This window comes from Diabrotica undecimpunctata, chromosome 7 (genome assembly GCF_040954645.1).
Source record: "Diabrotica undecimpunctata isolate CICGRU chromosome 7, icDiaUnde3, whole genome shotgun sequence".
Classification (NCBI taxonomy): domain Eukaryota; kingdom Metazoa; phylum Arthropoda; class Insecta; order Coleoptera; family Chrysomelidae; genus Diabrotica; species Diabrotica undecimpunctata.
In genome coordinates this window covers 50,548,074-50,563,815 of record NC_092809.1, presented here as the reverse complement: position 1 = coordinate 50,563,815, position 15,742 = coordinate 50,548,074, and the positions used below count along the sequence as shown (strand labels likewise).

The 15,742-nt window shown below is 31.9% G+C and overlaps 4 protein-coding genes across 4 annotated transcripts in view; 2 read left to right on the top strand and 2 right to left on the bottom strand.

Annotated features, from left to right (window-relative positions):
• LOC140445322 (EF-hand domain-containing family member B) overlaps positions 1 to 15,742 on the bottom strand; it is a 48,890-nt gene that overhangs the window by 7,726 nt on the left and 25,422 nt on the right. The window lies entirely within an intron of this gene.
• Positions 1,342 to 2,297, top strand: LOC140445324 (alpha-crystallin B chain-like). Its single transcript, XM_072537296.1, has one exon. The coding sequence runs from the start codon at positions 1,554 to 1,556 to the stop codon at positions 2,142 to 2,144; it is 591 nt and encodes a 196-aa protein (XP_072393397.1). The 5' UTR covers positions 1,342 to 1,553; the 3' UTR covers positions 2,145 to 2,297.
• LOC140445327 (protein lethal(2)essential for life-like) lies at positions 4,675 to 5,583 on the bottom strand. Its single transcript, XM_072537298.1, has one exon. It carries the CDS (start codon positions 5,451 to 5,453, stop codon positions 4,911 to 4,913), a length of 543 nt encoding a protein of 180 aa, XP_072393399.1. The 5' UTR covers positions 5,454 to 5,583; the 3' UTR covers positions 4,675 to 4,910.
• On the top strand, positions 8,700 to 9,652 carry LOC140445326 (alpha-crystallin B chain-like). The gene has a single exon (XM_072537297.1). It carries the CDS (start codon positions 8,936 to 8,938, stop codon positions 9,497 to 9,499), a length of 564 nt encoding a protein of 187 aa, XP_072393398.1. The 5' UTR covers positions 8,700 to 8,935; the 3' UTR covers positions 9,500 to 9,652.

Here is a 15,742-nt window from a genome sequence, read left to right as displayed (position 1 = left end):
CTAGACCGGACGGCAAGAAATATATAAAAACAATTTATTGCTCTGAAGCTATCTTCTTGTGGCATCTTAATACAATTTACTATTTTTACTGTTTTTTTTTCTATTACTAATTTTACCTATTTTGACGTTTCGATTTACACTTCGGTATTTTGAGAATGATTTCCAAAGTGGAAATCGAGACGTCAAAATAAACTTATTTTGTAGTAAAATTGTGGCTTATTCCCAGTAAAAATCGTAAAAAAAATTACTGATAATCATTTTTAATTTAACCACCTATTAATACATATAAGGTTCTCAATAGACAACACTTTTTAGAAATATAAAATTTTTATTTACACTATTTCATACGCTAGTATGATATTTGGTTCAAAGCTGTTACTAACAATGAATGTTGACTTCTCAATTTCCTAAACACATATTCATACATATTTATGTAGTCTAAATCTGCTATTTTTGTTACTTTGGAGTTCTTTCAAATTTATATTTTGTGATTACTATAGAATGGAAGTGAATCACAGTTGTAGAATTGCAACTACTTTAATTAACGTTTCTATATAAAGAAAAAATAAAACGGCCGACTTGAATGCCGAAAGGTAGTCCCAATTTTGCCAATTTATGTTTAATCTCTACTTTATAGTAACTACATACTAAAATACCATAACAAAATATTTTCATAAAAATATATTAAATAAGTATATAATAGCCCACGGCATAAAAAATTGTTCCAACTTATCCTACGTATTATAGCGTGGAAATTGAGATTTAAGAATAGTGAAATACTAATAAACGGATATCTATAGTATATTTCTGGAATACGTGATAGTAATCTAATAGTAGCTCAATGTATAAAATGTTTGGGTAATATTTAACAGTAGGTGTAAGTATCGCTCTGTGTTAATATTTAAAAAAGGATTTTGAATACTAGTTTTTATTAGGGATAACTTAAAAAGAAAATACTGAAAACTAAACAAATCCATTTAAATACCTATCTAATATAATATCAAAACTAACAAATTCAGAAAACTTTGTTAACATACTAAGCGTGAATAAATTAGGTAAAATATAAACGGTATGTATTATTTTTCGAAAAAAACATTTTATTATATATTTTTTAGGTAATTATTCGACTTTTTATTAACATGAAATACGTAAAATAGTGTATCCCATATCAATTTTATTGTATAAAACATTGAGTTGTTATATCCTAACATCCTTTGATATAGGCCACTCACAATTCCAAATATTCGATTAATTGTTGCATTTCATCCGATGATTTCATCATTGTTCTCGAAAACGACAAACGACAACAGATGATTCTCGAATATCGTTAAATAGGTTAACCAATAAGCACGAGTTCTCTGACAGGAGTCCCAAACAATTCTAGTAAATTCCTGACTGACATTTCTACTTTCAAAACTTTCAAAATAAGTTTGTATAAATACCGGTGATCTGAGTTAAGGGTTAGTAAACTAGTAACAAGAGTGTTGTAAACTGTTGGTTAAATCAAAGAGTTTAGTGTTATTAAATTATTTTAAAGTCTCGAATTAACCAAAATGGCATTTATTCCTATAGTGTGCCGTGAAAACCATTGGGCTCAACCTTGCCCTCGTCGTCAAGTTGCAGATCCTTGCCCTCGTCGTCAAGTTGCAGTACCTAATGGAAAATTTGTTGAAGATATCACCCAGGACGTCCTAAATTCCATTGCCTTAGCCCAGGCGTTATTTGGCCCAGATAGAGTAGATACAGAGGTAATTAGACAGAATTCTAAAATACTCAATCGGCCCAGATCGTCTGTTACAATTGATGAACATAAATTCCAAGCCAATTTCGATGTACAGCATTTCAAACCTGAAGAAATTACTGTGAAGGTAAATGGTGACAGGTCCATTACTATTGAAGCTGAACATGAAGAGAAACAAGATGAGCATGGTGCAGTTTACAGGCATTTTGTTAGAAAGTATAAGTTGCCACAAGATTGCGACATAGAAAAGGTAGATTCTAAATTGTCATCAGATGGTGTGTTAAGTATTACAGCTCCTACTATTGGACAGAAATCTTCCAGTCATAGAACCATTCCTATTATTCAAACTGGGAAGCCAATTAAGTCATCACATCAATCACAGGTTCAACAGAAATCAGATTGAAGAGTTTGAGTTTGAGGGGGCTAATATTATTTAAATTATATTACAGCAAATGTTCTTTAATTTCAAGACTGATTTTTGAATGTATTATTAATTCCATTTTTTGTACTGTAGCATATTTTTTATTAAAGTAAATACATTTATGAATTAATACAATTTTGATGTTTCTTTTCCTTTCTAATAATATTAGAGAGTTTAAAAGTTTATTTCTAATATCCTTTAAAATTCAAATGATTAGAGTATAAGTTTGTAGAAGTCTACTGCAGTTTTCTTTATTATTAACAGCTTATTTGCTATTATATATTATAAATTCTGTTAATTGTGTTAGTTAATAATTTGTGTGAACATGAACTCTTAAAAATGAGTGCACAAGGCAGGCAGGTTTCATTAAATTCAATATAAATAGAAATGAACAAGAATTGTCAAGTATATAATAATTTTGAACTGGTAGGGAGAAATAAAGTTAGATCAATGGTATAAAAGAGTCTCCAAAGGCACTGGTATAGAATATCTTTTAAAGACCATTAAAATTTTTTAAGAAAATCCATATTTATGATGACAAACTGTGTTTATGTTTTTCTATGCTTAGTTTTTTGTCAGCATATCTTAGGTAAATGGGACATTTGGGTTTTCTTAGGGGTTTCAGTTTATCTAAGGGTTCAGGAAGTGAAGTACCACCAAGTTTTATAATTATGTTTTTCAAGTCAGAAACTAAGTGGTCTAACGTAGTGGCATTCAGTGTGGGGTTTCTCTAAAGTTACTTTCTAGGTTTTTTAATATATTTCTTTGTGCTATATTGTCTTTGTATTTTTTTATTGAAGCCTAATTGAGCCTTAAATCTTCCCCAGTCTATTTCAACAGTAATTTCTGTTTATCATCTACCATTGCCAGTTTGCTATGTCAATCTTCTTTGCATTTTTGTCCACACAATCTCTCCATCTCAGTCTTGGTCTACCCCTACTTCTATTTCCTACTGATGCCGCTAATAGGGTTTGTCTGGGTGGGTAATTTTCATTTGATCTTGACACATGTCCAGTCTATCTAAGCTTACATATTTCTTTATACTTCTCGTACATATTGAAATTGTATCAGTTTCTACAAATACCATTCCTACAGATTGCACCCATTACTCTTCTTAGTATCTTCCGTTTTAAGAGGAGCAGATGATTTACATCTGTTTTGGAGATGGTCCATGTTTCTGGCCCATATGTGAGTACTGGTACAATGCGTGTTGAATGTAGTGTTAGTTTGGTTTTTTGGATTAAATTTCTATTTTTTAGCTGCTTGTTTAACCTAAAATAACATTTGTTCGGTAGCAGTATCCTTTGTTTTACTTATCCAGATGTGAAATATGTATTTAACTTGTACTTGTTTTTCTATGTATTATGTTCCATAATGATATCAGGTGTTTTTGTTACTTCTGGTTCCAATGCATCATTGAGAGCAATACTACAACCAGATTTGTATAAGAACTTGTCTAAGGTAGTTACATTTTCATTATGTTCGTATACAGAAGATGATACTGCTCATTTTGTATTTTTCTTGAACTCTGGAGACATTTGGTTTTATTAGGTGCATAACTACAACTGTCAAACTTTTCACTTTTAGCATGTTTAAATAGTTTTACAGATATAAAATTAGGTTATACTGGTTATAAACCAATATAAACTAATTGTAAAGCAATATAAAAATAAACCACCAACAGAGGAAAATAAATTAAACATAGAACAACTATATGATGCCTTGACAAAAAATTTATATCAGTCTAGATTAGAACAAAAAATAGATCAACAAATGAGGAGGAGGCTCTATTTTTTTAATTTTGCTTGTGATGTGAAATCTTGACACTTAAAAAACCTGTCTACTGCATTGTTTTTATTACAACCTTTTTTGAATTTGCATTTTCAACAGCTGTCACAAAATCGTTAAAATCGTAGGTTTTCTTTTGTTTTTTTAAAGATAGTTTCACTCTCTTTCCTTGTCTAAGGTTTCACCTGATGGTAGAAGCGCATCAGCGAACATGAAGGTGTGTCCTGGTTCGAAATACTAAATACAAATATCTTGAGCAGATATGGCGTCAGAATTTACAATATATGCAAGGAAATATAAAAAAACTCCAATTTTTATTTTGACCTGAGCAGTTATCAACCCAAAGAACAAAATGTTCGACATACCTGTACTTTATGTAAAAAGAAAGCATTATATGAGCTAATTATATATATAAATTATAAATATCAAGTTACAATATGTGTACTAATACATGCTAATACGCATGAAATATAAGAAACAGTGTTTGAAGTACAGTGAAAATTAGAAAGTTCGAAAATTTCAAAAATGTTTACTAGTAGGATTTTAAATCAATTATATTTAGACATTTACTTTTAGTTTGTAATTCAAATGGATAAAAACTATCTTTTTTGTTCAAAATGTTTTTAGAAGAAAAAAAGTACAAAAAAGATTCAACACTCTAAATGATAATAAATCAGGTATATAACAAAAAAAAAAACCAAATTTTTATTACTAGTTTTATTAAAAAAAAAAAATAGGACAATGTAAAAAATATTTGGATGAAATCAGTCTTACACATATTTTATAATTTTACATGACCTGCAATATTCTATATGATAAAACTACATGTTACTTTAACTTAAAGAATATTGGAAATATCGAAGTATAACAAACAAAAACATTTATAAAATGAACATAAGATCAAGTTCAAAATAATGCGAATAAACGGAATACTTAACACGAAACAAAATAGTTCATTTTTTATTTTTTCTCAACAGCTTCTTTTTCTCCTTCTACTGCTTTCGCTGGCTTTCCAGTTTGTTCCACAGTAATACTTTTGTGCGGTAAGGATCCATTCTCAACTTTGGGAGCAATAATTGAAAGGACACCATCTGAAGACAGCTTTGACTCGATTTTACCCATATCATAATTTTTGGGCAAAACATATCTTCTGACGAAGTGTCTATAAATGTGACCATGTTCGTCTTCTTTTTCTTCGTGTTTTCCTTCGATGGTAACTTCCCGGTCTCCTGTTACTTTTACAGAAATTTCTTCGGGTTTAAACTGCTGGACGTCTAGGTTGGCTGAGAACTGGTCTTTACCGTAATTTACTGTAGAGCCAGAATCGTTTCCAGAGGCTGCAGACCTCCAGTTCCTCGTGTAACCAGCAGGACATCTGAGGAAATGTCTGGACACGGGTTGAAACAGATCTTCAGGTTCCAAAACCATTCCAAAATGTTGATCAAAAAGCCTTGATGGTCTGCTGTGGGATACATCGCCAAACAAATATGGTAGAATAGACATCTTTACACTTTATTATTAAACTTTTTTAATCAAAATTCACTTCGCTACCTTCGCGTACTTTAAATTTCTTTCTGAGATTTGAACTGATTCTAATTCTCCGCGCCAGTGGAGTAGCTTTTATACCCGTATACAGTGTCACTAGAATATTCCTGAACACTCGAGATCGAGAATCTTCGTTCAGTATTCGATTGTATTATGGTATTAGCACATTAGGGTTCGCAACCGGTGCTGGCTACTAATCTGCTAGACCGGACGGTAAGAAATATAATAAAAACAAATTATTGCTCTGAAGCTATTTTCTTGTGGCATCTTAATACAATTTACTATTTTTACTGTTTTTTGTCTATTACTAATTTTACCTATTTTGACGTTTCGATTTACACTTCGGTATTTTGAGAATGATTAGAATAGAATAGAAATCATGAAATAATGCTTTATTGTCACTGAAAATTATTGAACAATTTTATGGACAAAGTCAAAAAAAATCAGTCAAAAAGTACAAAAAGTATAAAACAAAAACAAATATAATAAAAAGACAGAACAATACAATTTTAAATTAGTAAAATTATTGTATAACTTACATAATTTGTACAGACAACAACAAATGAGACAAATTGTAGCCACTGCTTGAGACACCCAAATGTAATTATAAACAATACTAATTTTGTTTCTTTGTTATACATTTAGAAACTCGTCAACTGAATAATATGGTCTTTCAGAGAGATAGATTTTTGTCATCTTACGAAACTTATGAAAGATGTTGCGGATTTAATTTCTCTTGGAAGGTGATTATAAAGTTTTTTTGCACTATATAGAATAGAATTCTTTACTAGCTGAGTGGACGGGATCGGTAAATAAACGTTACAATCCGAATTTCTAATGGAGTAGCCATGATCAGGTCTATCAGGAAAAATGTTTAGATGTTTGCGAATCAAACAAACCGTTTCCAAAATAAATAAAGAGGAAAGCGTCAAAATTCCGTGATTTTTGAAGTAGGTCTTGCAATGATTTGTTTGTTTGAGACCAAATAGATAACGAATTGCTCTTTTTTGCAACTTAAAAATAGTATCAAGTTGGGCCGCTGTACTAGAACCCCAAAATGGAAGCCCATATCGAAAATGGGACTCGAACAATGAGAAATATGCCATTTTGACAGAAGATAAATTTAGTTCCTTCGAAACAGATCTTATTGCAAAGCAAGCTGAGGCTAGTGTCTTCCTTAAGCAGTCAGTATGCAAGGACCATTTAAGATCGCTGTCGACAAGAATACATAGAAATTTCACGGAATTAACGATACTGATTTGGCTCTCATTCAAAAGCAATGGTTGAATGACTATAAGATAATGCTACTGTCTTATCCACGTTAAAGCTAAGTAAGTTGGAGTCTGACCAAGCCTTGATTATAAGCAAATCAGCGGTTATAATTGAATGAAGCGTTGAAATATTAGAGCTGCTCCAAGTAATACTGGTATCATTAGCAAATAGAACAACTTTCCCTTTAATTTTCACGTAAGTGATGTCATTAATGAAAAGTAAAAAAAGGATGGGACCTAATACTGAACCATGCGGTACTCCACACTCAATGTCTTTACAACTAGAATCGGTGTCTTTTATTCTAACCAATTGTTTCCTACCTACCAAGTAAGTTTTGAACTAATTCAAAGACACACCCCGAATTCCATAGAAAGTTAATTTTTTTAATAGAATGTCGTGATTTACGCAGTCAAAGGCTTTGGAATAGTCGTAGAAAACGGTGGCGGAGGAGATGTTACTATTTAGTGATAGATATACCTCATGTAACACAGAAAACATGGCATCACTAGTACATTTATTAGACAAAAAGCCGAACTGATTTGGCGATAAAATATTATGTTTAAGGTTATATATTATGATAAAATATTATGTTAATTTCCAAAGTGGAAATCGAGACGTCAAAATAAACTTATTTTGAAGTAAAATTGTGGCTTATTCCCAGTAAAAATGGTAAAACAAATTACTGATAATCATTTTTAATTTAACCACGTATTAATACATGTAGGTATCTGTTATTTTTGTTACTTTAGAGTTCTTTCAAATTTATATTTTGTGATTACTATAGAATGGAAGGTAATCACAGTTGTAGAATTGCAACTACTTTAATTGAGTTTCTATCTAAAGAAAAAATAAAACGGCCGACTTGAATGCCGAAAGGTAGTCCCAATTTTGCCAATTTATGTTTAATCTCCACTTTATAGTAACTACATACTAAAATCTTCTTCCTTTGCCCTATCCGTTTCGGACGTTGGCTATTAACAAGGCTATTTTGACTTTGTTTACGGCACCTCTGAACATTCGGTCGATGTTAGTCCGAACCATTGTCGCAGGTTATGCATCCATAAGTGTCGTCTTCTTCCCGGTCCCCTCCTACTGTCGATTCTTCCTTGGACTATTAACTGTAGCAGCCGGTACTTAGTATGCCTCATGACATGTCCGAAGTACTCAAGCTTCCGTTTCTTTACGGTGAAGATTATTTCTTTGCTTTTGCCTATTCTCTGCATTACTTCCATGTTAGTGATGTGGTCTGTCCAGGATATCCGAAGAATACGGCGACATACTAAAATACCATAACAAAATATCTTCATAAAAATATATTAAATAAGTATATAATAGCCCACGGCATAATAAATTGTTCCAACTTATCCTATGTATTATAGCGTAGAAATTGAGATTTAAGAATAGTGAAATACTAATAAAAGGATATCTATAGTATATTTCTGGAATACCTGATAGTAATCTAATAGTAGCTCAATGTATAAAATGTTTGGGTAATCTTTAACAGTAGGTGTAAGTATCGCTCTGTGTTAATATTTGAAAATACTAGTTTTTATTAGGGATAACTTAAAAAAGAAAATACTGAAAACTACACAAATCCATTCAAATACCTATCTAATATAATATCAAAACTAACAAATTCAGAAAACTTTGTTAACATACTTAGCGTGAATAAATTAGGTAAAATATAAACGGTATGTATTATTTTTCGAAAAAACCTTTTTATTATATATTTTTTAGGTAATTATTCGACTTTTTATTAACATGAAATACGTAAAATAGTGTATCCCATATCAATTTTATTGTATAAAACATTGAGTTGTTATAACCTAACATCCTTTGATATAGGCCACTCACAATTCCAAATATTCGATTAATTGTTGCATTTCATCCGATGATTTCATCATTGTTCTCGAAAACAACAACAGATGATTCTCGAATATCGTTATATAGGTTAACCAATAAGCACGAGTTCTCTGACAGGAGTCCCAAACAATATTCTAGTAAATTCCTGACATTTCTACATCATTTCTACTTTCAAAATAAGTTTGTATAAATACCGGTGATCTGAGTTAAGGGTTAGTAAACTAGTAACAGGAGTGTTGTAAACTATTGGTTAAATCAAAGAGTTTAGTGTTATTAAATTATTTTAAAGTCTCGAATTAACCAAAATGGCATTTATTCCTATAGTGTGCCGTGAAAACCATTGGGCTCATCCTTGCCCTCGTCGTCAAGTTGCAGTGCCTAATGGAAAATTTGTTGAAGATATCACCCAGGACGTCCTAAATTCCATTGCCTTAGCGCAGGGGTTATTTGGCCCAGATAGAGTAGATACAGAGGTAATTAGACATAATTCTAAAATACTCAATCGGCCCAGATCGTCTGTTACAATTGATGAACATAAATTCCAAGCCAATTTCGATGTACAGCATTTCAAACCTGAAGAAATTACTGTGAAGGTAAATGGTGACAGGTCCATTACTATTGAAGCTGAACATGAAGAGAAACAAGATGAGCATGGTGCAGTTTACAGGCATTTTGTTAGAAAGTATAAGTTGCCAGAAGATTGCGATATAGAAAAGGTAGATTCTAAATTGTCATCAGATGGTGTGTTAAGTATTACAGCTCCTACTATTGGACAGAAATCTTCCAGTCATAGAACCATTCCTATTATTCAAACTGGGAAGCCAATTAAGTCATCACATCAATCACAGGTTCAACAGAAATCAGATTGAAGAGTTTGAGTTTGAGGTGGCTAATATTATTTAAATTATATTACAGCAAATGTTCTTTAATTTCAAGACTGATTTTTGAATGTATTAATAATTCCATTTTTTGTACTGTAGCATATTTTTTATTAAAGTAAATAAATTTATAGATTAATACAATTTTGATGTTTCTTTTCCTTTCTAATAATATTAGAGAATTTAGAAGGATATTTCTAATATCTTTTAAAATTCAAATGATTAGAGTATGATAAGTTTGTAGAAGTCTACTGCAGTTTTCTTTATTCTTAACAGCTTATTTGGTATTATATATTATAAATTCTGCTAATTGTGTTAGTTAATAATATGTGTGAACATGAAAAAATGAGTGGACAAGGCTGGTAGGATTTATTAAATTCAATATAGATAAAAATGAACAAGAAATGTTCAAGTATATAATAATTTTGAACTAGTAGGGTGAAATAAAGTTAGATCAAAGGTATAAAAGAGTCTCCAAAGGCACTGGTATAGAATATCTTTTAAAGACCATTAAATTTTTTTAACAAAATCCTTATTTATGATGACAAACTGTGTTTATGTTTTTCTCTGCTTAGTTTTTTGTCAGCATATCTTAGGTAAATGGGACATTTGGGTTTGCTTAAGGGTTTCAGTTTATCTAAGGGTTCAGGAAGTGAAGTACCACCAAGTTTTATAATTATATTTCTCAAGTCAGAAACTAAGTGGTCTTACATAGTGGCATTCAGTGTGGGGTTTCTCTAAAGTTACTTTCTAGGTTTTTTAATATATTTCTTTGTGCTATATTGTCTTTGTATTTTTTGATTGAAGCGTAATTGAGCCTCTTCCCCAGTTTATTTCAACAGTCATTTCTGTTTATATCGTCTACCATTGCCTGTTCTCAGACATCTCAGTCTTGGTCTACCCCTACTTCTATTTCTGGGTGGATAATTTTCATTTGATCTTGACACATGTCCAGTCTATCTAAGCTTACATATTTCTTTATACTTCTCGTACATATTGAAATTGTATCAGTTTCTACAAATACAATTCCTACAGAATTAACCCATTACTCTTCTTAGTATCTTCCTTTTTAAGAGGAGCAGATGATTTGCATCTGTTTTGGAGATGGTCCATGTTTCGGGCCCATATGTGAGTACTGGTACAATGAGTGCTCAATGTAGTGTTAGTTTGGTTTTTTGGATTAAATTTCTATTTTTTAGCTGCTTGTTTAATCTAAAATAACATTTGTTCGGTAGCAGTATCCTTTGTTTTATTTATCCAGATGTGAAATATGTATTGCATCATTGAGAGCAATACAGAAGATGATAATGCTAATTTTGTATTTTTCTTGAACTCTAGAGACATTTGGTTTTATTAGGTGCATAACTACAACTGTCAAACTTTTTTACTTTTAGCATGTTTAGATAGTTTTACAGATATAAAATTAGTTTATACTCGTTATAAACCAGTATAAACTAATTGTAAAGCAATATTAAATTAAACCACCAACAAAGAAAAATAAATTAAACATAGAATAACTATATGATGCCTTGACAAAAAATTTATATCAGTCTAGATTAGAACAAAAAATAGATCAACAAATGATTGAAAGAAATTAAAGACATCAGCATACAGAAATTCAAACAAGAAAAAGTATACGCCATACTTGAAAGAAGAAATAAAATTAAAAGTCTAAGAAAAAAAAAGGGCTTACTTGGAATATGCATCGACAAGAACATAGAACCCTATGAAAAGTACAAGGGAGTTCATATTGAAAAAGTAAGAAAGAGGAAAATAGAACAGTGGTAAAAATCTCCATAGTAATGGAGCATTAGGTACTCTTACATATTGCAGAAAGGGATGTGCAGGTTCATAAGAAGGCAAATAATGGAAATGAGATTTTTGCATGAAGAACTAAACATAAGGAGAATGTATGCTAGACTTCTAACGGCAGAACATAAGATGCATGGTAAAGATGCATGTTTTAACACTGGAATGTATCGAAAAAGAATTAGACTTCTCGAGATCATAACTTGTGATGAAACCCCTAGTCCACATAAAATGCTAACGATAAGGTCAAAGAGTTAATGAATATTTAAATGTTTTACGAAAATTACGAGAAAAAATTCGAAAAAAGATACCCGTTGTGAGAAAACTTCCACCACTACAACGCGCCAGCTCACAATGCCCATTCTGTCAATGGCTGTTTAAACAATACTCAGTTTAAAGTCATGTTGTACCCACCTTATTTGCCAGATTTATCACCCTGCAACTTCTACCTGTTACCAAAAATTTAATCCTGCTTGAAAGGAACATGAAACGAGTCATTAGAGAACGTGAAACAAAAAACGGTGCACTTACTCAACAGCCTGTCGTAAGATCACCTGCAGTAAAAGTGAAAAATTATAAAGAATTGCTAAATAAAGATTTTTACTAACCATATTGGAATTAAATTGCCGAAACTACACAAAAAGAAAAATATCAGGATATTCAAGGAATTTTAAGTTCTCAAAACCTCTGTATAATGTACCTACATACTATTTTCAAGGGAGGAAAATTTCACATGGAATGAGATTTGAACATCCTCTTTAAAATACATTAGTAAAAAACTCGTACACTTGAATTTTTGAAGTTGCCTGTACCCTATTAAAGATAAAATGGTTATGGTTTTCCATAAAGGAAAACATTAGCGTATTTATTAATACAAAGCAATTCAAAAACATGTGGACAGAAGAAAATAAAGTAGAAACCATAGAAAAAAAATAAACATTTCATTGTGGGCGTTGTGATTTGCCCTCATAATTATGTACAGCCTAAAGTCGGAAGTTCTACATCTTGGTCCAGTTCTTTTGTCCTAGTAAAGACATAGCCGGATCCTAGGAAGGGGGCGATGGCTCCTTTCTCAAACCAAGTGAAAATTTTTTTTTTTAAACTCAGCTCAAGTTGTATTAGAAACTTAAAAAAAGCAACCTTAGATGTTAAGTATTGCGTAGGCTTGAATACAGATGACCATTCTGTAATAATTTCTGTTACTGTTGGTGCAGCAATTACCCTCAAAAAAATTGATGGTGTTTAGTCACCATACTTAATTAATATTAAGTAAATTAAATTATTAATATTTTAAATCTTTCAATTGGCAAATCTTTGTAACCATTATCTGTGAGAAATGCAATTCAAACGACGAAAGAAATAATTTCTTTTTTTAAAGCTTGGTCAAAACGCAATGCAGTTTTTAAAAATATGATGGGCCATCAGCTTAGTGGTTTGTGCGGGACGAGATGGGTTGAACGTTACAACTGAGTTCTTCTATTTCGAGAATCTCTGCCAAAATTTCACGAATGCCTTGACGCTATACTCTCCACTCCACTCTTCGTGGAGTGACCTACAAACTGCTGCAAAGGCAAAGATATTAAAATTTGCTACATATATCTGAAACTGACTTTATTGTGACTTATCTGCTTATCAGTAGTGCCTTCTTGCTCTTTACCATTAAGTCATTTTTTCAAAAAATAAAAAATCGATTTAAAATGAGCACGTGATATGATTAATGATGTTTTAAAAATTTTGAATGGAAAGCGAGAAAAATGTTTTTAGTTTATATGATGAAATTTGTGGCAGTACGGATGAAATCGGTATAGAAATAAAACTGCATTAATTAGAAATCTATAGACATTCCAATAATTGATAACATTATAGAATATTTAAAATCTCGCTTTTCTGAAGAAATGATGCAGATGATGACAAATCTTGTAATCAGCGAAGATATATGCGTAGGAACAAGATCCATAGACCAGGTAATGGCCTATAAATACCTAGGTCATGACATTCACATTGGAAAATATAACCAAACCACTGAGCTTCTCCGTCGTATAAGTAAGATTGATTTGGGCAGACTTCAGTAAGCTGAACGACATTTTCAAATCGTCCGACATACCAATATGTTTTAAAAGAAAAACATTTAATCAGGTTTTGGCAGTGTTGGTTTACAGAGCGGAAAGGTTGACCATGACAAGGAGAACAGTGCAAATGATACGTGTGACTCAAAGAGCGATGGAGCGTACTGTGTAGATGATGTAGAAGATCAACCCAAACCGCCAGCTACGACGAAGATCAGGAGTGGCTGACGTTGTAGAGAGAATAGCAACACGTTGGAGTGATGTTCTAAAACGTTGCTGAAGGAATTTGATTCAAGAGGCATAATATCGAAAAATATGGAAAATTATCAGAGAGATCTATGTCCAGCAGTGGATAAGCGAAGATTTAATGATGGATTCATATTTTGTTAAAAATTTTTGTGACATAAGCTTTGAGTGCATCTAGTGCTAAAAGAACATTCTCTACTTTGAGGAGAATTAAAACTTGACTACGGTCAACTATGGCTGAAAAAAGACTAGTTGGCATTGATGAATATTCTTTACGTTATTCATATTGATCTCGATAAATTCATTGATCGTAAGGCGCATACAAAAATACATCGTTTAGATTTTGTAATGCAATTCTTTTTACGTGATTACCAATTAAATATTAGATACTTTTTTAATTATTATCAATATGTTATTGTAAATTAAGTAGATAAAATATGAAATAATTTTTGTATCTAAAACTAAAAAAGTTATAATCTATTTCTAATGAGTGTAGAGTAATAAAATCTCATGAAGTATTCAAAAGCGCTACAGGGTAATCCGTCAATAATCCGTCAATAAATTCCGTCCGCATTGCAAAATTCTGTCGTTTCATAAAGAGCAGGTAGGTATCACCCTGTTTTAAGGGATTAGTCCATTGTTATCGACAGATAAACACTGAGCCAGAGGCGCGCTAGTGGGTTAATTGACAAAAAAATATGCATTCTTAAAAATCATATTAAAGGAAATAAAAATGTAATACAGCAGAACAGTGTTATTAAAAAAATATAAAATGTAACAATAAAATATATACGAACCGAAATCGGGAAATACTCACAAACACACACGAATGAACTTTACATATTGAAACACTTGTGGGGAGTTTAAATCAATTTATTCACAAAAACTACAAAAACTTTACTGGATACGTTATTACAATTCTACATCACTATAGTCTTCATCCGAAGAACTGTCATCATCCCCTGGTGTTATAATTATAGGGTCAACCACCTGATCGACCAAGTTGTCCAGTTCCCACATTTTATCTTCCTCTTTTAAAACATGCTGGATTGCTTTTTGCCAGTTTTCTGATGTGATTTCCATAATGGCTTGATCAAACAATACCTTGACATCTTTCATTTTAAATGTGGTATTGTGCCTTGCAACATATCCTTTAACTTGTGCCCATATAAGTTCTATGGGATTTAATTCGCAATGATATGGCGGTAGGCGTAGCACAGTTACTTTATACTTTTCTGCTACATCTTCTACGGCATATTTTATGAAGCGAGATTTATGTTGTTTTACTACGGCTAGTAGTTCCTTCTTTATTGAATTCGTCTCAAACTGAATACCTTTATTTGACAGCCAGTTAATAATTTCTTGCTTTCTCCAAGCTGAAGTTGGTACCTTCTCTATGCGCCTTGAATGGTAGCTTGCATTATCCATAACCACGACCGAATCAGCTGGAAGAAATTTTAACATTTCCCCGAAGTAGTCTTCGAAGACATCCGAATTCATGTCCTCATGATAATCTCCCGTCCGACACGACTCAAAGCTTAACAAACCTTCTTTTAAAAATCCTTCTTCGCTTCCAATGTGAGCAATTATAAGCCTCTTCCCTTTTCCCGAAGGCACTTTAATACCCGTCGAAAGGCCTTCTATGAAAGCTTGGCGAGCACTTGTTACATTTTTATCTTGCCACATTTTTTGGACTATATAACCTTCGTTTATCCACGTCTCATCAAGATAAAAATTTTTCTTGTGCTCTCTGCGGTACTGTTTTATAGTTCTCAAATATTTTCGTCTCCAGCAAATGATTTCATCACTTTCCAGTAATAGTGCCTTTCGATTGTGCTTTTCCCAGGAAAAATTCATACTTTTTAAAGTTTTCCATAAAAGTTTTCTGGATATCAAAGGAATATCGTTATCTTGGCTTATCTCCATTAGTATTTTGTCAAGGGTGGGTATTTCCTTTTTAAAATAAAACGAATGAACTTTTCTTCGAATGTCACGTTTGGTGTCTTCACCTAAGATTTTTATTGGTCTTCCTGATTTTCTCTTGCATGGACTTAACTGGCCTGATATCTTTCTTTCTCGCAATAATTTAAAAATCGTGGACTGTCCAATTCCA